General features: G+C 62.2%; 1 protein-coding gene across 1 annotated transcript in view; it reads left to right on the top strand.

Annotated features, from left to right (window-relative positions):
• COL7A1 (collagen type VII alpha 1 chain) overlaps nucleotides 1-18,457 on the top strand; it is a 28,696-nt gene extending 10,239 nt beyond the window's left edge. Inside the window, exons 36-112 of the mRNA XM_051627865.1 lie at nucleotides 48-110; nucleotides 239-298; nucleotides 446-481; nucleotides 587-631; nucleotides 837-872; nucleotides 990-1,034; nucleotides 1,151-1,186; nucleotides 1,267-1,293; nucleotides 1,394-1,423; nucleotides 1,795-1,854; nucleotides 1,992-2,027; nucleotides 2,218-2,298; nucleotides 2,443-2,478; nucleotides 2,550-2,594; nucleotides 2,692-2,763; nucleotides 2,897-2,941; nucleotides 3,048-3,074; nucleotides 3,157-3,198; nucleotides 4,090-4,170; nucleotides 4,333-4,368; nucleotides 4,469-4,504; nucleotides 4,589-4,669; nucleotides 4,869-4,904; nucleotides 5,116-5,187; nucleotides 5,398-5,442; nucleotides 5,648-5,683; nucleotides 5,820-5,855; nucleotides 5,970-6,074; nucleotides 6,229-6,264; nucleotides 6,463-6,498; nucleotides 6,678-6,725; nucleotides 6,834-6,869; nucleotides 7,038-7,169; nucleotides 7,324-7,533; nucleotides 7,617-7,652; nucleotides 7,973-8,012; nucleotides 8,182-8,249; nucleotides 8,387-8,431; nucleotides 8,596-8,658; nucleotides 8,742-8,801; nucleotides 9,048-9,083; nucleotides 9,622-9,666; nucleotides 9,914-9,946; nucleotides 10,096-10,158; nucleotides 10,247-10,282; nucleotides 10,393-10,473; nucleotides 10,573-10,641; nucleotides 10,745-10,780; nucleotides 10,894-10,935; nucleotides 11,101-11,145; nucleotides 11,297-11,341; nucleotides 11,462-11,497; nucleotides 11,622-11,681; nucleotides 11,819-11,944; nucleotides 12,381-12,416; nucleotides 12,663-12,722; nucleotides 12,931-12,975; nucleotides 13,048-13,083; nucleotides 13,231-13,266; nucleotides 13,358-13,414; nucleotides 13,663-13,734; nucleotides 13,987-14,058; nucleotides 14,155-14,190; nucleotides 14,273-14,353; nucleotides 14,443-14,496; nucleotides 14,716-14,769; nucleotides 14,846-14,908; nucleotides 15,012-15,074; nucleotides 15,327-15,443; nucleotides 15,715-15,792; nucleotides 15,871-15,924; nucleotides 16,131-16,179; nucleotides 16,260-16,295; nucleotides 16,939-17,022; nucleotides 17,293-17,409; nucleotides 18,137-18,316; nucleotides 18,408-18,457. Of these exons, the coding sequence (XP_051483825.1) occupies nucleotides 48-110; nucleotides 239-298; nucleotides 446-481; nucleotides 587-631; nucleotides 837-872; nucleotides 990-1,034; nucleotides 1,151-1,186; nucleotides 1,267-1,293; nucleotides 1,394-1,423; nucleotides 1,795-1,854; nucleotides 1,992-2,027; nucleotides 2,218-2,298; nucleotides 2,443-2,478; nucleotides 2,550-2,594; nucleotides 2,692-2,763; nucleotides 2,897-2,941; nucleotides 3,048-3,074; nucleotides 3,157-3,198; nucleotides 4,090-4,170; nucleotides 4,333-4,368; nucleotides 4,469-4,504; nucleotides 4,589-4,669; nucleotides 4,869-4,904; nucleotides 5,116-5,187; nucleotides 5,398-5,442; nucleotides 5,648-5,683; nucleotides 5,820-5,855; nucleotides 5,970-6,074; nucleotides 6,229-6,264; nucleotides 6,463-6,498; nucleotides 6,678-6,725; nucleotides 6,834-6,869; nucleotides 7,038-7,169; nucleotides 7,324-7,533; nucleotides 7,617-7,652; nucleotides 7,973-8,012; nucleotides 8,182-8,249; nucleotides 8,387-8,431; nucleotides 8,596-8,658; nucleotides 8,742-8,801; nucleotides 9,048-9,083; nucleotides 9,622-9,666; nucleotides 9,914-9,946; nucleotides 10,096-10,158; nucleotides 10,247-10,282; nucleotides 10,393-10,473; nucleotides 10,573-10,641; nucleotides 10,745-10,780; nucleotides 10,894-10,935; nucleotides 11,101-11,145; nucleotides 11,297-11,341; nucleotides 11,462-11,497; nucleotides 11,622-11,681; nucleotides 11,819-11,944; nucleotides 12,381-12,416; nucleotides 12,663-12,722; nucleotides 12,931-12,975; nucleotides 13,048-13,083; nucleotides 13,231-13,266; nucleotides 13,358-13,414; nucleotides 13,663-13,734; nucleotides 13,987-14,058; nucleotides 14,155-14,190; nucleotides 14,273-14,353; nucleotides 14,443-14,496; nucleotides 14,716-14,769; nucleotides 14,846-14,908; nucleotides 15,012-15,074; nucleotides 15,327-15,443; nucleotides 15,715-15,792; nucleotides 15,871-15,924; nucleotides 16,131-16,179; nucleotides 16,260-16,295; nucleotides 16,939-17,022; nucleotides 17,293-17,409; nucleotides 18,137-18,316; nucleotides 18,408-18,457 (4,479 nt within the window). The remainder of the gene's footprint in view (nucleotides 1-47; nucleotides 111-238; nucleotides 299-445; nucleotides 482-586; nucleotides 632-836; nucleotides 873-989; nucleotides 1,035-1,150; nucleotides 1,187-1,266; nucleotides 1,294-1,393; nucleotides 1,424-1,794; nucleotides 1,855-1,991; nucleotides 2,028-2,217; nucleotides 2,299-2,442; nucleotides 2,479-2,549; nucleotides 2,595-2,691; nucleotides 2,764-2,896; nucleotides 2,942-3,047; nucleotides 3,075-3,156; nucleotides 3,199-4,089; nucleotides 4,171-4,332; nucleotides 4,369-4,468; nucleotides 4,505-4,588; nucleotides 4,670-4,868; nucleotides 4,905-5,115; nucleotides 5,188-5,397; nucleotides 5,443-5,647; nucleotides 5,684-5,819; nucleotides 5,856-5,969; nucleotides 6,075-6,228; nucleotides 6,265-6,462; nucleotides 6,499-6,677; nucleotides 6,726-6,833; nucleotides 6,870-7,037; nucleotides 7,170-7,323; nucleotides 7,534-7,616; nucleotides 7,653-7,972; nucleotides 8,013-8,181; nucleotides 8,250-8,386; nucleotides 8,432-8,595; nucleotides 8,659-8,741; nucleotides 8,802-9,047; nucleotides 9,084-9,621; nucleotides 9,667-9,913; nucleotides 9,947-10,095; nucleotides 10,159-10,246; nucleotides 10,283-10,392; nucleotides 10,474-10,572; nucleotides 10,642-10,744; nucleotides 10,781-10,893; nucleotides 10,936-11,100; nucleotides 11,146-11,296; nucleotides 11,342-11,461; nucleotides 11,498-11,621; nucleotides 11,682-11,818; nucleotides 11,945-12,380; nucleotides 12,417-12,662; nucleotides 12,723-12,930; nucleotides 12,976-13,047; nucleotides 13,084-13,230; nucleotides 13,267-13,357; nucleotides 13,415-13,662; nucleotides 13,735-13,986; nucleotides 14,059-14,154; nucleotides 14,191-14,272; nucleotides 14,354-14,442; nucleotides 14,497-14,715; nucleotides 14,770-14,845; nucleotides 14,909-15,011; nucleotides 15,075-15,326; nucleotides 15,444-15,714; nucleotides 15,793-15,870; nucleotides 15,925-16,130; nucleotides 16,180-16,259; nucleotides 16,296-16,938; nucleotides 17,023-17,292; nucleotides 17,410-18,136; nucleotides 18,317-18,407) is intronic.
• The last annotated feature ends 3,713 nt before the right edge of the window (nucleotides 18,458-22,170 follow it).

Below are 22,170 nucleotides of genomic sequence, written 5' to 3'. Positions count from 1 at the left end.
CCAGGGCTGAGCTGCAATTTCAGGGACTGAGCTGTGCTCTCTTGCAGGGCCTGCCTGGGGACCCTGGGCCTCGGGGACCTGCTGGACCCCCAGGCCTGAAGGGAGAGAAGGTAAGAGGATGGTGGAGATGCTCTGCCCTGGGGCTGGACCCCGTACTGCTCTGCAGCAGGGATGCCTGTCCCCATCTCATGGGCATCCCCACCTCACCAGCACAGCTGTCACCTTTCCTAATCCCCAGGGTGATAGCAAAGAAGGTTTCCCAGGGCCACCTGGCCGTCCCGGGGACCCAGGAGACCGGGTGAGTTTTCCAAGAGGCAGTAAGGAGGGCAGGAGTCTGCCTTGCTGTTGAGATGAGCACTGATGGCACCCTGGAGGGTTCCTGCTCTGGCAAACCTGGGTGCTTGCCATGCCATGCTGGACACGACATCTCTATTCTCCTTTTCAGGGTCCTCGAGGACTACCAGGGGAGCAGGGAAGGAAGGTGAGTGGTTCAGGGATACTCTTACCTTGCCTTTGGTGGGGAGAAAAGGGGTCTGGGAGCCACAGCAGGACCCGTACTGCCCCTGACCCCATCTTCCTGTGCCAGGGAGACCGTGGGACGCCAGGCGAGCTGGGAGAGATGGGCGAGAAGGTGAGATGGCTCCAGAGCAGGACCATGCCATTTGACAGCATTGGCAGGTCCTGGTGTCCCTGCTTCCCTGGGGGTCACTGTCAGAGCTCTGTGGTCCTGGATGGGCTTTGGGCCCAGGCTCTGAAGGGCTGTGGGGCAGCATGTGGGCTGAGGGTGCTGTGGAGGGATGAAGGCTCCTGAAACCCTCCTCTGCTCTACTCGGCAGGGGGACCGTGGCATGCCTGGCCCTGAGGGCGAGAAGGTGAGTGGGCTGGGACAGCCACACCTGTGCTGGAGCAAGGGCTGCCTTGCCCTGGAGCAGCCACCCTAGCACTGTGGGAGATGTCTCTGACACCTTTCTCTTCCTCCCCTCCTGCAGGGTGAAGCAGGAGCTGCAGGGCGCCCGGGGCCATCGGGCAGAGAGGTGAGTGAGGACAGAAGCTGTGGTGCTGCAGAGCCAGCACCTCAGGAACAGGGGACTGCCATGCCCTGTGTGCATCCACAGGCACTTCCAGCCCCTGAGGTCTCCTCTCTCCACAGGGAGCTCCAGGACCAGCTGGCCCCCGGGGCGAAAAGGTGAGGGTGAAGCAGGGTCCTGGTGGGGAGGTGAGGGGCTGCCAGGAAAGGGGGTGGCAATGACACCCATCTCTCCACAGGGTGAACCAGGAGCACCAGGCAAGCCGGTAAGTGATGCTGCCCAGTGCATCCACCTCTGTCTGCCCTAGCCCTGGGACAGGGAGCCACGGGCAGCACCCAGCATGGTCCCCTCTGCTTCTCTCCCAGGCTCCCATTGTGAACGGTGTCGGAGAGAAGGTAACCCTGCCCCAGATGTACCTCCTGGCCCTGCAATGGCCCCCCTGGGCATGGCTATGATCCGGGGAGGGGGATTGCACAGCTGGGCATCCACCAGGGCGGATGTCTCTGCTGGTCCCCAAGCCTGCCTGTCCCCAACTTTAGTGGGGGGAAGGGAAGTGGTTTAGGGGGGCTGATGGTGCCATTTCATCTGCTCAAGGGTGACAGAGGCTTCCCAGGACCAGAAGGACCTCCTGGCCCCAAGGGTGATGTAGGAGATAAAGGTGCCCGCGTGAGTACTGCCTGGGGATGGGAGGCACAGGAGGCACAGTACAGCCCCGAGACTTATGGTGCCTGTGCCATTGCTCCAAGCTGCATCCCTTCATGTCTAGGGTGTCCCTGGACTGAGCATCCCAGGGCCAGCTGGCCCCAAAGGCGAGCAGGGCGATCGGGTGAGTCTGGGTGCACCCCAGGGGCTGGGGCTGGCTGGGCTCTGCTCTGGGCACATGGGCTCATGGCCCCAGTCCCTCCACTGGCACGAGGCCACCCCAGTCCCCAGTGACATGTGCTTTCCCTCTCCAACAACCAGGGTATCGTTGGCCTCACGGGAAGGAGCGGCCCAAAGGTAACATCACTGCAGGAGGCATTGCCCCTGTGTCCATCTGTCTGTCCATCCTTCCATCCAGGCTCTGGATGGGCTGTCCCTGCAGGCTGTGCCATCATGCTGCTCCAGGGAGCAGAGGGTGCTGTGCAGAGCCCCTTCTCCCCTCAGCAGCCCCTGCACTCTCCTGACACTGCCCTTCCCCCTTGCCTAGGGTGACCCGGGAGAGCCAGGGGAGAAGGGCGAGCCAGGCCGAGTGGGCACCCCGGGGCAGACTGGGCTGCGTGGCAAGGAGGTATCGTGGGGTGAGGGGAGTCGTGGGACTGGGGGCTGAGGGGCTCCATGGCCCTGAGGAGGCAGGGGGCTGGCAGGGAGCAGGGCGATGCCAGTGACTTGTGCTTTTCTCCCCATGGCCGGTGCCCGCTGACCTGTGCTGCAGGGAGAGCGTGGAGAGAAGGGTGACGAAGGCACCCCGGTAAGTGGGGACCCACTGGGACCACTGCCCTCCTCCCCCCTGGACCCCACTCACCCCTTCTCTCCCCACAGGGTGAAGCAGGTCCACCTGGCAAACCCGGAGACAGAGGTCCCCGGGTAAGTGCAGGGCTGGTGGGCACCCTGGGTTGGGTGAGATGCCCGATGGCCTTGCGGTGGCTCCACTAATGTGGATGCTCCCTCTGCCCCCACCCAGGGCCTCCCTGGCTACCGTGGCCCCCCCGGGGAGAAGGGTGACTCAGGGGACCCAGGTCCTGAAGGCAGGAATGTGAGTACCACCTCTTGTGTTCCCACGACCCCGTGGGCATCCAGAAACCACACATCCCATTGTCCCTTGCCTCCCCTTCGTTCCATGGGTCCCACATCCTCTCCTCCCCTCACCCCATCCTTCTCTTCTGCAGGGCAGCCCTGGAGCACCAGGCAGCAAGGGTGACCGTGGGGAGCCGGTGAGTGACATGGGGCCACGTGCCTGTCCCCCACCCTGGAGGCAGCCCTCCCTTCCCCAGGGCCACGCCAGCTCCCCTTAACCCACTTCCCTCATCTTTCTTTCAGGGGCTTCCTGGACCCCCAGGACGAACCGTAAGCTCTTCCCCCTCCCCTCTCCCTGCCATGGGCTGGTGCCCAGCCCCATGTGCTCTGACAGACCCTCTCCACCCCACAGGTTGACATGGGGCTTGGAGGAGCAGGGGAGAAGGGTGAGAAGGTAACAAGTGGGTCCCTGGCATGCTGGTGGTGGGGTTGACCTGTGCTGTCCTCTGCTGGGTTCTGCCTCTGCACTGGGACCCTCCCTGCCCAAAACAGCCTCTGCCACATGAAGCTGATGTGCACTGTGGCTGACAGCCATGTGGGACTTGGGGGGCACATGGGATCTGGGAGACACATGGGCTGATGGTCCTGCCCAGTGCCAGGAGGACAGTGCCAGGGTAGGAGGTCTCTGTGGGGATAAGGTCCTCGAAGGAGCCAGAGTGCTCCTGGCTCCCCTGCCCTGCTGGGATCCCACAGCAGCACCTCAGCAAGAGGTGTTCTGCTTTTATGAGCCAGCTCAGGCTGGGGGCAGTTTTTGCCACAGGCTGTGCTCTGTGCTCAGTGGCATCATGGTCGCTGGCCATGGATCAGCTAGCTCCTGGCTCAGCAGAGCTTCTCATTGCCTTTCTTCTGCAGCTGCTGTCATAGAATCACAGAATGGTTTGGGTTGGAAGGGACTGTAAAGATCAACTAGTTCCAACCCCCCTGCACGGGCAGGGACACCTCCCACTAGACCAGGTTGCTCAAAGCCCCATCCTACCTGGCCTTGAACACCTCCAGGGAGGGGGCATCCACAGCTTCTCTGGGCAAACCTGTTCCAGCATCTCACTACACTCACAGGAAAGAATTTCTTCCTGATAAGTATGTTCCTAATAGCTATCTGGCCACCTGGGAGCTGCGTGGAGCCCAGCAACCTCTTTTTAAAACCTGTGCCTGTATTTTGAGACTTTTGCTCTTATCCTGCCCTTAAACTATGCATCATAAGCAGAGGTCTCAGTGTGGGCTCTGGCATGGACTCAGCACAGGGTTTGTGGCAGTACCCTCTAACCACAGTGCCCTTCCCTGGCAGGGGGACCCTGGGGACCCTGGTGAGGATGGCATGAAGGGCAGCCGGGGTGATGCTGGCTCCCCTGGCCTGCCCGGAGAGAGGGTAGGTGCTGGGTCTCTGGTGCGGGAGGTGGTGGGACAGCAAGATGGGCCATGTTCTGCAGCAGAGCTGGAGGTCCTGCGGTGGGGGAGGGCAGTGGGCAAGCAATCCAGGACCCCCTCCTCTCCCCCCATGGCCCGCTCTGAGCGTGTCTCTCTCTTGCAGGGTGTGGAGGGTCCTCGTGGCCCCCCTGGTGCACGGGTGAGTGCCACATTCCCCACGGGGGTCTGAGTGAGGGGTCCCTGCCCTGCTTGGCTCCCGTTCAGGGGGCACAAGACTCACTCCTCTTCCCACCCTGCAGGGTGACCCCGGGGACCGAGGCCTGCCAGGAGAGAAGGTGAGGGGGCTGCAGGCTGGGGGCTGTCCTTCAGCACCCCTGTCTGCCCCATGGCTCCAGCCCTCCTGCCCTTCTTCCTTACAGGGGGACCGTGGCCCACCAGGGCTGGATGGACGCAATGGGCTGGAAGGCAAATCTGGGCCCCCAGGTCCTTCTGGGCTGCGGGTGAGTGTGGTCCAGAGTGGAGGGCACAGCTGCCCCCAGGCACTGTGGGTGGGGGCTGTGGGACAGAAGGGCAATGGGGCAGAAGGAGCTGCTCCCCTGGACACCCTCTGCTCCAGGCTGGGGATGCTCATGGGGGGCCTGTGGCAGGGAGTCCCTGAGGGTGGGACTGTCCCTGCCCTCACCTTTTCCTTGTCTGCAGGGGGACCCAGGGAAGCAGGGGGACCCTGGCCGGGATGTAAGTACCTCTGGAAAGGGCAGGTTTGTGTTGTGCTCCTGCTGGGGCCACTGTGTGTGCAAGGGACCAACATTCTGTCCTGTGCTTCTTGGCCCAGGGCAGGACCATGCCCTGTCCCCAGCAGGGTGCCATCCTTCTGTCACACTCCCTTCTCCCAGAATTGGATGGGTGCCCTGCTGCCCTGTGCTCCCACCATCTCTTTCCCCTGCAGGGCATTCCTGGGCTACGTGGGGAGCAGGGACTGCCTGGCCCTGTGGGCCCCCTGGGACCCCCTGGCATCCCTGTGAGTACCAGCTACCCTGTGTCCTGGGGACACATCCTGCCCTGTGTCCTCTGCAGCTGGTCCCAGCCGGGTCAGTCTGCTGGGGCTCACCCAGTGCACAGCTCCCCCTCCCCTGTGCCATGGGGCTGCAGTGGGGCCTGGGGACCTCTGGGGGTCTCTGTGCTGGATGGAGCACCAATAGGATCTGTCACTGCCTCTGCTTCCTCCCAGGGCAAACCTGGCAATGACGGCAAACCTGGCCTCAGCGGCAAGAATGTGAGTAGGGGGAGTGGGGCTTGGCTCTGGGGCTCCTCCAGGGGTCCTGGGGGCTGGTGATCCCAGTGCAACCCAAAGGCAAGGGGGGGGATGTGGCAAAGAACCCCCACACTCTGAGCTGTGCCCCTGGTGCCTGTCCCCATCCCATGTGGTGCCTGTGGCGGGGCGGTCGAGTTGGGCACTGACTGGCAGCCTGTGTCCCCAGGGAGAAGATGGGACACCAGGAGAGGATGGGAGAAAGGTAAGGAGCTGAGCCCTGCAGGGTCCCTGCATGATCCCCACACATCCAATGACTCCTCCCTGCCTGGGTCCTGGAGCATCATTTTGGGGTGCGTGGATGGAGTAATATCCCTCTAATTCCTTTCCCTCCTGGTTAGGGAGACAAAGGTGACACAGGACCCCCCGGCAGAGAGGTGAGAACCTCTCCCCGCAGAGCTGTGTGGTGAAACGGGGGTGCTGGGTACATGCCCCCAGCAGGGCCAGACCTGTGCACACAGGTGCTGGGGGTGACACTGCTCTCTTGGCAGGGCCGCAGCGGTCCCAAGGGTGAGCAGGGGGACAGAGGTGTGCCCGGCCCCCTCGGCCCCCCTGGTCTCCCCGGTGTCCCAGGGCAGGTTGGCCCTCCTGGACAGGTGCGTAGTCCTTGAGCCCACAGTGTCACCCAGCACTGGACCCAGGAGCCTGGGCTGCTGAGGGGAGGGCACAGCCCCTGTCTACAGCTCCCTCGGAGCACTGTCCCATGTCCATGGGTGACAGGTGCCATTGTGTCCCCTCTGCATCTTCCAGGGTTTACCAGGTCTCCGTGGGGTGGCTGGACCAAAGGTAGGTGTGCTCCTGCCCCCAAGCCCACTCAAGGCAATGGTCTGGGGGACCCTGTGCCAAGAGGAGATGAGTCTTTGGGGGCACTCTCTGCCCCCAGGCTGGCGGGGCTGCTCCCTGGTGTTGGGAGGCACTCCTGGTGCCTGGAGTTGGCACCAGGCAGCCTGGCTCTGCCCCTTTTGATGCTTTGCTGTGTTTCAGGGGGACCCAGGGGAGCCTGGACTGCAAGGGGAGCCGGTGAGTACCCAGCACTGAGCCTGACTAGCTGCAAGCTGAGGTGGTGGCAGCAGCAGCCACTGTCCAGGGAGCACCAGCAGTGTTAACTCTGAAACCTAAGGAGGGCAGCACCAGCACTGCTCAGCTCACCTACTGCTCCACTCTACATCTTTTCATTCCCTCTTTCTCTGCAAACCTAGGGACGACCTGGCAATCCTGGAGCACGCGGAGACCCTGGGACTGCAGTGGTGAGTTTCTCCCAATCTACCTGGCTGGGACACCAGGAGGACCCTCCACAGTCTCCATGTTGGGAGCAGGGCAGCACCCACTTTGTTTTTAACGTCTTTTTATTGCAGAACATTGAACGTAGCCTGGAAGCACTTGGCATCAAGGTACAGAGTTGTGGGCCTGGGGGCTGTTTCTGACACAGGGCAGCAAGAGGGGGGAGATGGGAGGCGATGGGAGACCCAAGTGACCCAGGACGGGTCGGCACGGCTGTTGGGTGCTGCTGTGGCTGTGTGCCACTGATCTCTGACTGGTGGTTCTTTCCTCTCTCCCAGGTTTCATCCCTGAAGGAGCTCACGGGTGCCTACGATGGCAGCTCGGACTCGTTTCTGCCGGTGTCCGAGCGGCTGCGGGGCCAGAAGGGCAGCCGGGGGGAGCCGGGAGAGAGGGGCCCTCCAGGCCGCGAGGTGAGCAGAGCAGGCTCAGTGCTGTGCCCAGACACACTGCCCTGCTCCCCCTGCCCGGGGGGCCCATGGAGCTGGCTGAGCCCTGGGCTGCTCGGTGAGGGCTGACAGCCCCAGCACAGGGCTGGCTCTGGCAGCACGGTGTCTTGTTTTGCAGGGCTCCTTAGGCTTCCCTGGTGAGCGAGGACCCAAAGGTGACAAGGGGGACCCAGGTGCCCCTGGCCCCCAGGGCCCCACGGGCCGCGCTGTGGGTGAGCGGGGTCCCGAGGGGCTGCCCGGGCAGCCGGGGGAGCCTGGCAAGCCGGGGATCCCCGGGGTGCCGGGCCGGGCCGGGGAGCTGGGGGAGGCTGGGCGGCCCGGAGAGAAGGTGAGTGTGTGTGGGGTGAGGGATGGGAGACCTGGTCCAGGGCTGGGGACAGCCCCGTGACAGCCACTGTGTTTTTTCCCCAGGGTGATCGGGGTGAGAAAGGTGACAAAGGCGAGCAGGTGAGCTGGGGTCTTCTCTATCATAGAATCACAGAATGGTTTGGGTTGGAAGGGACCTTAAAGATCATCTAGTTCCAACTCCTCTGCATGGGCAGGGACACCTTCTAGTAAACCAGGTTGCTCAAAGCTCCATCCAACCTCGCCTTGAACACCTCCAGGGATGTCTCCCCTATGCTGTGCACTTTTAAGGGGGAAAAAGTGGCTCTCCATGGGGCAGGGGGATGTCTTAAGGGGTCCAGGACTGGCTTTACAGGGGGTGGCTCTGCTCCTTGGTGTCCTGAGATCCATTTGATGCCTAATTTATTTTTCTCCCCCCCCAGGGCAGGGATGGCTTGCCCGGCCCCCCGGGGCCCAAGGTAGGTGATGGCTGCTGCTGGAGACTGTCTCCAAGGGGTGCGAGCCTGCACCTGCAGGGATGGATGGCCATGTCCTCTCCCCCTGCATGGGGGCTTGGGGAGGGCTGTGCTCCTGGGGGACCATCCTGAGGTCCCCTGGGTGCTGGCCCTGACTGCTCCTTGCCCGCAGGCAGATGTGGTGGAGGGCAGCCTGATGGGCTTGCCAGGTGAGCGTGGCCCCACTGGACCCAAGGGAGCAAAGGTGTGTGGCTGGGCAGAAAGGGGCAGGGCAGCCAAGGCAACTGAGCTGGGGACAGTGTGATGAGCTGGGACGGTGGCAGGGTCAGGGTCCCCAGAGGGCAATGAGGACTGATGGCATCTGTCTTCTCCCTGACACAGGGTGATCCAGGAGCTGAGGGCGAGCGGGGACCCAAAGGAGATAAGGTCTGCAGTCGTAAGTCTCCTGCTGCCAATAGGGCAGCCCCATGGAGCAAAGCCCTGGGCAGGGACACTGCTTGGGGGCACCCCTCTTTGGGTGTCAGCAGGCTCTGGGGGAAAACGAGAACATCCCTGCCTGTCCTGTGACCCTGTGCCTGTCCCTGCTGCAGGGTGAGGGTGGCCTGCGGGGCGAGAGAGGGGAGCCCGGTGAGAAGGGCAGGGACGGCGCCCCGGTGAGTACCCACACTGTGTCCCTGCCTGGTGCTCGCCCCAGACCTGGCACTGACCCCAACCCTGTCCCCATCTCTTGCTCCAGGGCCTCCCGGGTGAGCGGGGGCTGGCTGGCCCTGAGGGAAAGCCGGTGAGTGGGGACATGGTAGGGGGATGTGGGCTGGGATGGGGTAAGATCTTGTGGTCCCACACCAGCCACCACCAGCACCAGTGGGAACCTTCATGTCTCATCCACCTTCCGCTCTACGCAAGACCCACAGGGTTTCAGGGGGCCTCCTTGTCACCCCTTGTAAATATGCTGGGAACAGGGAACATCCCTGGGGGGCAGGCAGGGCTGTTTGGAGGTGGCAGGCTCCTGCTCACCTGCCATCTCTGACATGGTTCTTTGCAGGGCTTGCCAGGCTTCCCCGGCGTGCTGGGACGCCCGGTAGGTGTCTGTGTGTCCCCTGTGTCACTGTGTTCCCCGCACGTCACTGTGCACCCCCCATGCCACTGGAGCCCCTCACCTCAGCACACAATTGGAGGCTCCTGGCTACAGGCACTACGTGAAGTTGTGGGGGCCATCCTGCTGCCTGGGTGGGTGCTTGGCCCCAGGTGTCTTTCCACGAGCTGGCCAGACTTGTCCTCACTCTGTGTTGGTGCTTACCTGAGCCACTGGCACTGTCTGGGTCTCCACTCCCAGGAGTCACCCCATGCACCCACCACGGTAAACCCATCCCTGCAGTGACCTCATCTCTTCCTCCCTTCAGGGCAGCCAGGGAGACCCGGGACCCCCAGGACCTCCGGTAAGGAGCCACCCTGCACCACATGCAAGGGGTGGTGCCCACTCCACAGCTGGAGTGGGCATCTCTCCAGGGAGCAGAGATGGGCTGGCAGTTCTGGGACCATGCTACCCCACTGTCCCCTCTCTGGCCTGTGCCACCAGCAAGCATCACCCCAACATAATGTCTCTTTTTTCCCTGCAGGGCAGCACTGGCCCACCAGGGGCCCAGGGCCCAGCTGGAACCAAGGTATGGCATTGCCATAACCATGTCCCACCTGGCAGAGGAAAGTGGTGCCTCGCCAGATTTGGGGGCTGGCTGGATGGCCACATTTCAGGACGTTTTGGGCTGGAGGGAGGGGATGTTTTGGGTTAGCCTTGCTCCCAGATCCAGATTGCCATGGAGACCAGCCCTGTGGCAGGCATGGGGACGTAGCTGTGACCATGGTGGCTGGTGGGTCAGGGCACTGGGACTGACACAGGTGCTCTCTTTGCAGGGTGATCCAGGGGAACCTGGCTCCGGCATACGGGTGAGCACCTACCTGGCCCCCCCAAACCATCCAGTCCCCCAAAAGCCAGCTGACCCCGCTGCCACGCACCATCCTGGGGGGCGTCTAAGGTCCCAGATGTGCCAGGGCAGTGCAGGGTCCCCTCTCTGACTTGGCTGTTTGCATCGCAGGGCTTGCCTGGTCCCCAGGGTGGTATAGGGCTGCCTGGCCCCCCTGGCCCCCCTGGCCCAGGGGTAAGTATCTACAGCACCCCCAACCTGCTTTCTGGCTGTTCCTTGTGCCCAGGCTGCCACCTGATTTCTGCTCGTGTCTCCTTTGCAGGGCCCACCAGGTGTCCCTGGGCTACCAGGACAAGTGGTGAGTGTGTCACCCCCCCTGACCTGGCTGCTATTGGTGTGGGTGCTGAGGGCTGCTTGGGGGGGCTGTGGGAACCCCCTGTGCCCCAGCCCCCCTTTTACTGCCTGCAGGGGGAGAGTGGGAAGCCGGGTGTGCCAGGCAGGGACGGTGTGCCAGGGAAGAACGGCGAGGCAGGGATGCCTGGGAAGATGGTACGTTGCTGCTGCCCCAAACCTGTCCCAGTGGGAGCCCCGTAGGGCTCAGCCTGGGGTGTCTGCAGCTGAGGCTGAGGGCTGTGCTGCTTGTGCCAGGGTGTGCCAGGACTGTCAGGACCTGCTGGACCCAAGGGAGAGCCAGGGGATGCTGGACCCCCAGGGCAGGTGAGTGACCTCCCAGGAGCTTCCCTGGCATTCCCAGACTGGGATGAGGGGTAGCAGCCCTGTGCAGCCCAGCTCACCCACCTCTCTTTCCTCTGTGTTCTAGGCTGTCACTGGTCCTCCTGGTGCGAAAGGCGAGAAGGTAAGGAGACATAGTGTTAGGTGGGGCTACCTCCACCCTTGGCTGCTGTCAAAGCCCCCAGGGTGGGCAGGGGTCTGCTGTGGGTACATCTGAGCACCCATATGTTGCTGCAGGGTGAGCCGGCGCTGCCAGAGGGTGTGCTGCTGGGAGAACCCGTGAGTTGGCCCCATTAACCTTGTCCCCCCCCCATTAACCTTGTACCCCCCTATTAACCTTGTCCCCCCACTTAACCTCATCTCCTGTTTCTCCTCCGTGCCTTCTGGGGGACAAGCCAGCCCTGTGGCCGCCCTCCTCCCCTAATGCTGCTCTCCCCCTGGTAGGGCTCCAAGGGTGACAGAGGCTTGCCTGGCCCTAAGGGCGAGAAGGTGGGTGCTACCCTGAAGGGGCTGGTGGGGAGGGGGCCATGGGGCTCCTGGACTCCTCATCTTCATGCCCATGGTGGGGTGGTTCCGGCTGCAGTGGCTTCCTCTGCATATCATCTCCCAACTCTGCTTTTTGCTTGTTTTCCCCTGCCAGGGGGAGCCAGGAAGATATGGGGAGCCAGGAGATCCTGGGGAAGATGTGAGTAGGAGGCACATGGGGGCCAAGGGTTGGACGCTGGGGACAGGAGATGCTGTTAGTGGGAAGGACCTGTGCCCTTGCCACCCACCACCCAGCCCTTCCTTCTGACTTGCTCTACAGGGAGCCAAGGGATCCTCTGGAGCCAAAGGGGAGAAGGTAAGTGTCCCCTGGTCCCAGGGGTGCTCCACAGCCCTGTGAGGCTGCTCTGCGTGGCACAGTGCCCCCAGCACCCCCGTGCCTGCCAGCCCTGGGACATGCTGTGTGCTCTACCACTACACAGGGATCACCAGGTGTTGGTGTGCAGGGACCACCAGGACAGAACGGGCCTCCGGGCTTGAAGGTAACCCCTGTCCCTGTGTCATCCTGACTCTCACTGAGTCCCCAGTGCCTGGGTGCTGCCCTGGCTTGGCTGTGTGAGGGAGAAGCATGCCTCTGGGGCTGTTTTCCTGGGCCCCATCTTTTTTCTGCCTGCTTCAGGGTGACATTGGCTTGCCAGGACCACCAGGACCCCCAGGCTTAGCAGGCATTGCTGGGACACCAGGACAGCCTGGTCTGAGAGGGGACAATGGACAGCCTGGCCCTCCAGGTCCCCCAGGAGAGAGGGTAAAAGCTACAGCCAGTGCTTGCCCATGCTGGTCTGAATGAACCCAGACCTTCAGGCAGTGCCAGCAAGGTCTCTGTGAGCCCCACCAACTCCTAGATGTGGTCCCTGCCTGCTCACCAGTATTTCTTTGCTAGGGTTTGATTGGCTTTCCCGGGAGAGATGGCACCTCTGGAGCACCAGGACCTGCAGGGCCCCCTGGGCCAGCTGTGAGTATGGGGCTCTGATGCTGCAGCTTCCCCAGGGGTGCAGGCTCTGCCCTGGCTCCCCCACCAGATCAGGCAGGGTGATGGGGACCCATCCTGCACCTTTCCAGCCCCAGCCTCTGAGGCTGAGCGTTGCTGGGGGCTCCACGGGGGCTGCTATGGGAGCCCCAGGGGTGCTTTTCAGGACACCTGGCATCACCCGAGGCTCACTCACCCCTCTCCTTTCTTTTAGGGCATACAAGGGGCCTCTGGCCTGAAGGGTGACAAGGTAGGATGAGGGCAGCCCTATAGTGTGAGGGATGTGGGGCCACTTGCCTCATGGGGTGTCCCTGCTGCAGCCACCCCTAGGGTGATGCTGAAACCACTCTAGGTGGTGGCACATGGGATCCTGGGTACCCAGGGTGGTGGGGGGGTGGGTCTGTGGGGTGTCCTCTGGCATGACAGGGGACATGGCATGGCTGGGAGGAGCAGTGGGCAGCCAGGACAGGGACAAGCTCTTGCCTTCCCCTGGCAGGGTGCCCCAGGGGCTGGGCTGCCGGGAGCCAGAGGCGAGCGTGGAGACCCGGGCCCGAGGGTAGGTACTGCCATGGCCCCCCTTGTGTCCCCTCAGGGACCCCTGTGTCCCCACGGCAGCCTCCTGTGTCTCCACCACCGGGACGAGAAATCCCATGGTGCCAGCCCTGATGGGACAGGGAGCCAGCGCCACACCTGTCGGCTGGATGGGCTGACACTGGGGGAGCCCCCATCCTTGACCTCCTTTTCCCGTTTCTTTCTTCTCGCAGGGTGAAGATGGGCGCCCAGGGCCAGGAGGGGATCGTGGGCCGGCGGTAAATACACCCGTCCCCCGCTGCAGCCCTGGCTGGGTCCCTCCCTGACCACAGCTCTCTTCTGTCCCACAGGGTTTGCCTGGGAACCGGGGAGAGCGTGGGGACAAGGTAAGGGACCCGGGGGCTGGGAAGACTGGAGGGGTGAACGATGCACTGCCTGGTACTGAGGTCCCCAGGGACTGGCATCTCCAGGGAGGTGCTGCCCACACCTGCTGTGCATTCTTGCAACATTTCACCATCTCCCCTTCTTCTTAGGGAGACACTGGGGCTCCAGGGCCCAAAGGAGACAAGGTGAGTCCCCCAGGGTGGGGGGCAGTGGGAGGGAAGGCAGCAGCACTAACCCTCCCCTGCTCACCCCCCATCCTCTCCTCTGGGTGTGCAGGGTGATACCGTGGTGGTGGAAGGTCCTGCTGGAGCACGGGGCAGCAAGGGGGAGCCGGTAAGAGATGCCCCCATTCTCCCTGTCCCCCTCTGCATCATCCCTCTTGTCCTGATAGGCATCCCCTTCCCCTGCATCCCCTTCCCCTGCATCCCCTTCCCCTGCATCCCCTTCCCCAAGGCCCTGCCTGCCCCAGCCACCCCACAGACCCCTGGGTCCCTGCCCCAGGGAATCTGTCCTCCCTACCCGGAGGTGCATCGGAGCATCTCTGCATCCCCTGACCCCTCCCTGTGTTTCTTCCTTTGCAGGGAGAGCGTGGCCTGAAGGGCATGGAAGGGGACAAGGGGAACAAAGGGGAGCAAGGCATGCCTGGAGAGAAGGTAGAGGGCTGGGGGAGCTCGTGTGGGGCTGGGGCGTGCTGGGTTGGGGACCACAGTTGTGCTGCATACAGGGCAATGTACAGAGGGACTGGGGCAGGGTGGCACCCCTGTGTGCTTGGCGGCACCCTGGCATGGTACTTGGCCACCACAGCAAGAGGGGGCTGCAAGAACTGGCACCGTGGCCATGCCGTGGCTGTGTCATGGCCAGAGCTCTGCCTCCTGCCCTGTGTCAGTCTGGGTTTCTGCCTGTAGGGGGCAAGAGGCGAGCAAGGTGAGAAGGGCTCCACAGGCTTCCCCGGGGCACGTGGACCTGGTGGGCAGAAGGTAAGGAGCTGGACAACCCTCTGGGGGATTGCTGGTAGGGTGTTGGTGGTACCGCCCCCCCTTGCTTGTCCTAACCAATGCCTTTGTCTGCCCCAGGGAGAGGTTGGAGTGCCAGGAGAGCCTGGTGAGCCGGTGAGGAGCCACATCTTGGTGCCACTGCCACCCCACAGCTGGGCAGGAGAGAGCCCCCCTCATGCTGTGTGCTTTCCTGCAGGGCCAGCCCGGCCGCAGTGGGATCCCTGGAGCCCGGGGAGAGAAAGGGGACATGGGACCCCTGGGCATGCGTGGCCCCAAGGTTGGTTGGCCTCTCTTCCTGCCAGTGCTGTCCTGGCCAGGACCTGCACTGGTTTGGTGGGGCTCTGACTCCCCTCCTCATCCTCACAGGGTGACCGGGGCATGAAAGGTGCCTGTGGCCTTGATGGTGACAAGGGTGAGAAGGTGAGTGGGTGCCCATGGGGTGCCACAGGAGCCCGCATGGTGCCTGGGGGCTGTGGCCCTTTGGATCCCCTCTGCCAGCTGGCGGGAGCAGGGAGATGGCTGGGGCTGGAGCTTGGCCCCATCGCAGGGGCACAAGGTCCCTTCCTCTGCCTGTGGTACTGGGGTGAGCATTGAGGGGTGCAGGACTGACTGCCCTGCCTCCCTCCTGCCTTGATGTAGGGAGAGCCAGGCATTCCGGGGCGCTCGGGGCTGCCAGGGAGGAAAGGTGAGCAGGTAAGTACTGCCATGGTGCTGGGGAGGGGTGGGGACACGTGGCCAGTGGCTGAAGGATGCCTGCTTTGTCCCCCAGGGAGAGCTGGGTCTATCAGGACCACCGGGCATCCCTGGGAAGGAGGGGCTCATGGGACCCAAGGTAGGTCAGGGCTGTGCCAGGAAAAGCCCTGCTGGCACTTTAGCTGTCTGGCTGCCTGTTCCCTGCTGCCTGTCCCCTGCTGCCTGCATCTTCCTCTCTGCAGGGCGACCGGGGATTCGATGGGCAGCAGGGAGCCAAAGGAGACCAGGGGGAGAAAGGAGACCGGGTGAGCAGGCTGGAAAGGGATGGTATGCATTGCACTGTGTTGCTTTTATCAGGATCCAGCCTTGGTCTGAAGCACATCAGAGCCCAGTGCTCCTAGAAGAGCCATCCAGCGCTGCTCTAAATTATGTCACTAAACTCTAAGTGACAACAAGTCCTCACTCTTTATGAGAAGGCACTGGTGCTGATGCCCTTGGTGTCCACTCTGGGGCCAGGGTCTCTGACAGGCCTGGCCTCACTCTCCGCTCTCCCACAGGGCATGCCAGGCATTATCGGTGTCCCTGGTCCCCGAGGCAATGATGGTACTCCTGGCCCCCCTGGCCCCCCAGGGAATGTTGGCCCCCGAGGTCCTGAGGGCATGCAGGGCCAGAAGGTGAGTCCTCACAGGTGGCCCCTTCACCAGCGTGGGCAAGGGTTTGGTGGCCTCAGGAGGTGTGTCCAAGCTGTGTTCCTGTCCTGCCAGCTTGTGTCTCCCTGCCCAGGTTGGGGTGCTGGGGACCTTATTATTGAGTTGGGCTACACCCAACCCCACCTGCACACATCTTGGAGGTGCAGGGACAGGGAAAGCAGCACATCTGTGGTGCTGGGGAGGGCAGAGGGACTCTGTAGCTGCTAGCCCAACCCTGAGCCCTTGTCCTTGGCAGGGGGAGAGAGGCCCCCCAGGACAGTCGGTGCCGGGGGCCCCCGGCATTCCTGGCATCCCTGGTGAGAGAGGAGAGCAGGTGAGTGAGCAGGAGCCTGTCCCTGGGCAAGAGACCCCACCCGGGGCAGCCTCCCACCTCCCCTCTGCTTGCCCCTAGGGCCGTCCTGGCATCCAGGGACTCCGTGGGGAGAAGGGGGAGCCAGGCCTGACGGTAAGGACCCTAAAGGGAGCCAGCAAGGGCTCATGGCACTTGGGTCACCAGTGTGGGATGGGGCACACTGCCACTGGTGGAGGGGGCTTCCCCTGCCTCTGGGGTCTGTTCTGGCACATGGGCCTGGGGAAAGGGTTTTTCCTCCTCTCTAATTGCTCTGTCCCCTGCTGTGACATGGGTCTGTTGCCTCTGCACATGCCTGGCAGGAGGAGGAGATCCGTGCCTTCGTCAGGCAGGAGATGAACCAGCACTGTGGTGAGCATCACCCACCACACTGCCCTGGGCTGGGGGCTGACCCCCACTGTCCCTGACCCCCTACCCTATCTCTCCTGCAGCCTGTGGCGGCCACTTCCCACAGCGCCTGGATTCACGTGAGCATTCAGGTTGCAGCTTTCCCTTCCTCCTCCCCTGCCCTGTGCATGTGGCGTTGAAGGGGGCCTGGCACCCAGGTGTGCTGCTGATTTGGGGGGGGAGCTGGAGGCGACTGAGATGCTCTCCAGGACCCTCACAGTCAGGGCCAGCTTCAGCGTGGGACTGTGCACAGGGAGGAGGGATGGTGTGTGGCAGAAGTAATGGTACAGCAGGAATTGCCAGGGGCAGCTGGCATGGGATGGTGACAATGGGGTCTGGATGCTTCCAGGGCCAAGAAGGGACCATGGGGACTGCACCCATCCATGCTTGGGTGCTGGAGCTGGGGCAGGAGGGCTTGCAAGGGCAAGGACTGCTGGAAGGGAGGATGAGCTGGAGGAGTGGGATGGAAGGATGGGGACAAGAGGTGGGCTGGGATGAGGTGGGTGTTTTTTTTCCAAGGAGGCTGGGGGGCTCAGACCAGGAGCAGCCTCCACTCTGCCCAGGGAGGAGTAAGAAGTGTCCGCCAAGAGAGGGAGCATGGCCGAACAGGTGATGGAGAACCCTGAGGACCCACAAGATCTGGCCCCTTGGACACATGTGCCTCCCTGTCCCCATCTTGCTGAGCTCCTCCCTGATGTTTGCATCGTGTTCTTCCCCTCTCAGGGCTCTTCACCACCCAGCCATTCCCTGCTGGAAGTGCTCAGGCAGTCCCTGTGCTCAAGTTGTCGCACAATGAAGAAGAGGAGGGTGAGTGTTGTCCCCCTTTTCCTGGGTTGTGCCTTCTGCTCATGGGCACCAAGGGATAACCCATCAGTGGCTATGCTGCCGGTCCCAGAGGGCTTTAATTAAGGAGTGGAGAGAGGACAGGGCAGCAGGGACTGTGGGTGCATGTGTGCCAGGTGTGTGCAGATGTGTGCCAGGTGTGTGCAGGCGTCTGCAGAGCCAGGGCTGGGAGAAGCAGGATGGTGGGGATGGAGGGGGAGGTGGGGGCTGCTCACACCCAGCACTGTCTCCCAGGGGAGGACAGGCAGGTCATGCTTGACACCGATGACCTCGAGTACGACAGTGTGTATGAGGAGGAAGACTACGATGAGGTCCCAGAGATGGACAGCTCGGAGCAGTCTGCGATGGGCGGTGAGCTTCCCTGTGCCCATCTGGCACAATGTATGGAACCACTAGGGGTGATGGCAGGGCTGTCTGGGCCTTGCTGGAGTGATGCCTCGGCATCCTGCCTGGCAGTGAGTCCCTCTGCCCTCTGGCTGGGGGTGGGATTTGGGATTTGTAGCCCTCTGGCTGGGGAGATTGGGGATTTGCAGTCCTCCTGCTGGCACCCAGGCAGGTGCATGGTCTCCATCACAGCACTGTGCTGCAGACCCCATGCGACCTCATGCTCTGTTCCCCACTCACTGAAGCCACCACCAGCAGTGATGAGTGGTTTGCTGGGCCAGTGGGACCTGCTGCTCCTGGCAGGTTTTCCTTGCTCCTAGACATGAGCTGCAGAAGGGGGTCCCAAAGTCCCCAGCAGAGCAGGAGAGCCCCAGCAGCAGCATGCAGAGTGCCCTTCCTTGTACCCTTCCAAGGAATGCTGGAACCATAGTGTCCCCACACCACCACCCTCCCAGCCCTTTCTTGGCGTTTGCTGGGAGCTGCCCCCCTCCAGGAGGGGGTTTGCCCAGGGGAGCGTCCCTGCCCTCCCTGCTAGTGCTCAGGCAGGGCACGAGATGCCCCTTCTGTCCAAACCCTGCCCACACTCAGCCGGGAGCCATCCCCTGCCCTTCCCTGCCGGGGTTTCTCCTCCTCGGCTTCCACCACCGCTGTGCGGCGGCTCCTGCCTGCCCTGACCGCCGCCCCCGACCCGCAGCGGAGCCCTGCATCCTGCCGCTGGACGAGGGGGACTGCCAGCGCTACACCCTGCGCTGGTACTACAACCAAAGAGTCACCGAGTGCCGGCCCTTCGTCTACAGCGGCTGCCGGGGCAACCTCAACCGCTTCGACAGCAAGGAGCAGTGCGAGCTGCACTGCGGGCAGCGCCCGGGGGCAGGTAGGGACGGGGCCACCGGGACCGGCAGGTCCGGCAGCGTCCCCGCCTGGTCCCCAGCTCGGCTCCGACGCTGCCTCCCCTCTCTCCGCAGGTGCCCCCGGTGTCTCCAGCAGCAAGGAGGGAGGGCAGCCCAAGGTGTAGGTGCTGGCAGTGTCTGGGCAGGCAGGACTGCCTGGCGGTGGGGGTTAGCTGTGCCCCTGGCTGGGGCTGGACTGCCCATGGGGGCAGGGACCGAGTGCCCACCAGCTCCCAGCAGGAACCTGGTGCTATTTCTAATGTGTCTTTTTGCTGCTCACAGGTTTTTCCTTTCATATCAGTTTTATTACCTGTTAAGGTGAAATTTATACCAAATGGGAGTCCACACCCCCTCCAAGGCTTTTAATCCCCTTTCCCACCCAGAGGTTTTCTGGACTGTTCCTAGTTTGTTTTTTAACTTATTTGCTGCCAACAGGGTGGGTCTTTGCCCTGTGCCCAGGAATGGAGCTGGGACTTGGTATGGTTGGGCCTTCTTTCCCTTTCATCTAACATTCTTTCCCTGCCCTCCTCTCCAGATTCCCAAAAATCCACCCTGCTCCCCACTCTCTGCCAGGGGAGGCTGTCTGCATCCCTGGGCCAGGTGCTACCTCCCTGCACAACTTCCCTTACCACCAACCCTGCAACCAGCTCCATCTGAATAAATTTCACCTTAACCTCAACTGGGACCTTGTTCCCCTTTTGTGGCTGCGATGGTTTGGCAAAGACCTGAGGGGGAGGCAGAGGCTTTCTCCCTGTGCTGCCCTCCAGCTCACATGCCTGCCAGCTGCACATCTCTCTTTAATCTGGGGGTGCTCACTTGCACCCCCCAGCCTGTTGGGGAAACCCTGAGGATGGTGCTAGGTTAGAGGAGGTTCCTGCTCGCACACGCTCGCTCTCCATGGCTTTGTGAAAGCAATGCCAGCTCCTGGGGGTCCACAGACCCTGCCTGCCCCAGGGCCCAGTGGGGATGTGCCCCCCCACCACCTGGGGGGCTGCAGGCTGCCAGGTGGGCTTTGTGGCACCCAAATGTACCGCTGCTGTCTGTGTGTATCTGTATACAGCGAATGTATATGAGGACTGATGTGGGAGGAGGCTGAGATATTAAAGCTGTGCTGACAGGGAGATGCCCTGCTTCTTGGCATGCACTGGACATGTCTGGGGACAGACCTGGAGCCAGCATGTCCCCCTGCCCACCCCAGCTGGGATGGCCTTCCCAGCTGCTCACTGCTGACAGCACCAGCTGGGGGTCCTCACCCCCCATCCCTGTGCCCAGCACGTGCCCAGCTGACACAAGCCAGGCCATGACCCCCTGTCCAGGCCGTGACGTGGCAGCACTTGGGGCTGTGTGACATGCTGGGTGAATCAGCACCCATGGTTAATTTTGGCTGCTGGGGGTGAATTCCTGGCTGTCCCCGGGAGGAGGAACAGAGCTGGTGTTCTTTCCTGTCCCTGCCACTGGGTGGGTCACCCTGCGGTCAAGACCCCCAGCAGGCTGAGCCCCAGCCCAGACACCCTGGCTCCTTGCCTGGCAAGTCCTCCAGGCTGAGCACCCACCAACTCATCTCACGTGGGTGCCTGCCCAGCCTGGGAGCCCCCAGGTGCTCCCACAGTCACTAAGGGGGGAGCTTTGGGGCAAAGCCCTTCTGTCTAGGGCTCACCCAACAGTTTGCTCCCCAACACAGCTGGCAGAGGAGCTGGGCCAGGCTGGACTGGTGCAAGTGGGCTGCAAACCAGTGGTGTCCCAGTCAGATTGGGTGAAGGGAACGTGCAAACCAGTGGTGCCCTCTTGGCTGGGCTGGTGCAGCTGAGCTGCAAACCCATCGTGTCCTGCTTGAACTGGTTCAGCTGTGTGCAAACCCGTGGCTGAAGAGGTGCTCTGGGCTTGGCACAGTGGGGAGATGACATCTCCAGACACATCCTCCAGCTGGCCAGGGCCAGGGAGTCCATCAGGACAGCAGCACCAAACCATCACTGGGAGACATCCAGGAGCCTCGAGTGGCACAATGCTAGGGATCTGGTGCTCGCTGCCAGTGCCATGGACACTGGCCAGCAGTGACATGCATGTGCATGTTCTCCATTCCTTAAGTAACTACCCAAGGCTGACAGGAGTGGGAAGGCTCAATTAGATGGATAAAAAAAAACATCTTGCAAGTCAGATGTGGAATAATTATGCCTGAGCTGCTCTGGGTTCCAGGAATCCTCTCCAAATGCAGTGGATGGAGCTAAGAGGGCAAACACCCACCCACGGTCTGGGATGATTTCATCTGCTATTAGGCAAAGTGTATTAATAACATCGTGTGTCCCCCCCCACATGTCACCGTCACCCCCTCTGTGGGTTGGAGGTGGAGCTGGGGGCAGGATAAGAACCAGGGCTCTGAGGGGAGTGGGGCTAACCCCCAGCTCGTGGTCCCCGCATCCCAGGAGCATCGTCTAAACGTCTGTGGGACAAGGATCCACTGGAAATGGTGAGACTGCACCCTTTGTTGGTGCTTTCCAAGGGGGATTTAGCTGGGAAATGGGTTGCAGAGGGTTGGATGTTTTTCATTTCCATTTCCCAGTGAGTTGAACCTCCTCCAGCTGCCCAGTCCGGTACTTTCCAAAGGGTTTTCACTCTGAAGATGGGTTGCAGGAGGTTGGATGCATTTTGCTGCTCCCTTTCCAGCTGAGCAAACCCCTCTGCGTGGCTGATATTGGGGGAGAGGTGGCCATACAGCAGGGTTTGTGCAGTGGTGTCCCCACACCAGGGTGGAGGAAGATGCTGAGCTCGGCACAGCTCGGTGCGTGTGGCCAGGGTCATGCACTTGTCACCCTGCTGCCACTGGCCTGACGTCTATTTTAAGCCAAGTGGCTCATGTCCCTCCCAGTGGGATGGCTTTTGTCCCAGAGAGCCCAGCAGCCCTGTCAAAGGACAGCATCCTCTGGGGAAGGCGTGGGAGGAGGAAAGCCTGCCTGGCCCTGAAACCCCGGGCAAGTCACACTTCCCCGGCCAAAGGGCAGGTCTGGGCTGGGGAGTGGCCACAGTCCTCACTCTGCCACCCACCCAGGACAGAATGTCCCTTCCCATAGGTGGCAAAGGGCTGGAGGATGTGAAATGGAGGGGACTTCAGGAAAGGACAGGGACACCCAGCTGATTTAATTCCCACATCCTCTTCAACCTCCCCAAAACTCCCCTCCCAATGCAAAAAGGTTAAAATCAGGGTGGAAAGTTTGAAGGTTCCCCAAAAGCCCCCAGGCATGGCCAGCTGGCATGGGAAGTGGGGGGCTCTGCTTGTGGCACCCCACTGGGGATGTGTCCTGCCTGGGGGGTCCTGCAGGGCTATGGCAGCATGCTGGGGGGATGATGCTCAGCACTGGCTGTACGTTCCCTGCAGATGTTCCCCACCATGCTGAGCTGCAGGACCCTGCTCACCTTCCTGGTGGTCGTTGGGGGACCCACGACAGCTTGGAAGGGGCCAAGCCACGAGCAGCTTCCACCAGCCCCCAGAGCTGGATACGGAGGCAAGCTGATGAGGCAGGAAACCACCAACACTAGCAAAATGCTGCCAAGTCTCCCCAGAATGAGGAGGGGAGATCATGGCTCTGGGGAAGGGTCTCATCTGGACAAAGGCAGCCCGCTACTGCTGGAAGGATCAGCAAGAAAAGCATTTTCCTGGCCGATGAGCTCAGCCAAGAAGAAACCTGCTCCTGAGAAAAGAGTGAGAAAGGTGTCCCTTTCACTTGATGTCCCCACCCATGTACTCAAAGTGCTGCTTGACCTGGCCAGAGAGAAGGAGCTGCAGACCAAGGCGGCCGCCAATGCCGAGCTGATGGCCCGTCTGGGGCGCAGGAGATAAACCACC

The sequence above is a fragment of the Apus apus genome, chromosome 9 (assembly GCF_020740795.1).
Source record: "Apus apus isolate bApuApu2 chromosome 9, bApuApu2.pri.cur, whole genome shotgun sequence".
Taxonomy (NCBI): domain Eukaryota; kingdom Metazoa; phylum Chordata; class Aves; order Apodiformes; family Apodidae; genus Apus; species Apus apus.
The sequence above is the reverse complement of the archived record's forward strand: the minus strand, read 5'-3'. Positions and strand labels throughout refer to the sequence as shown.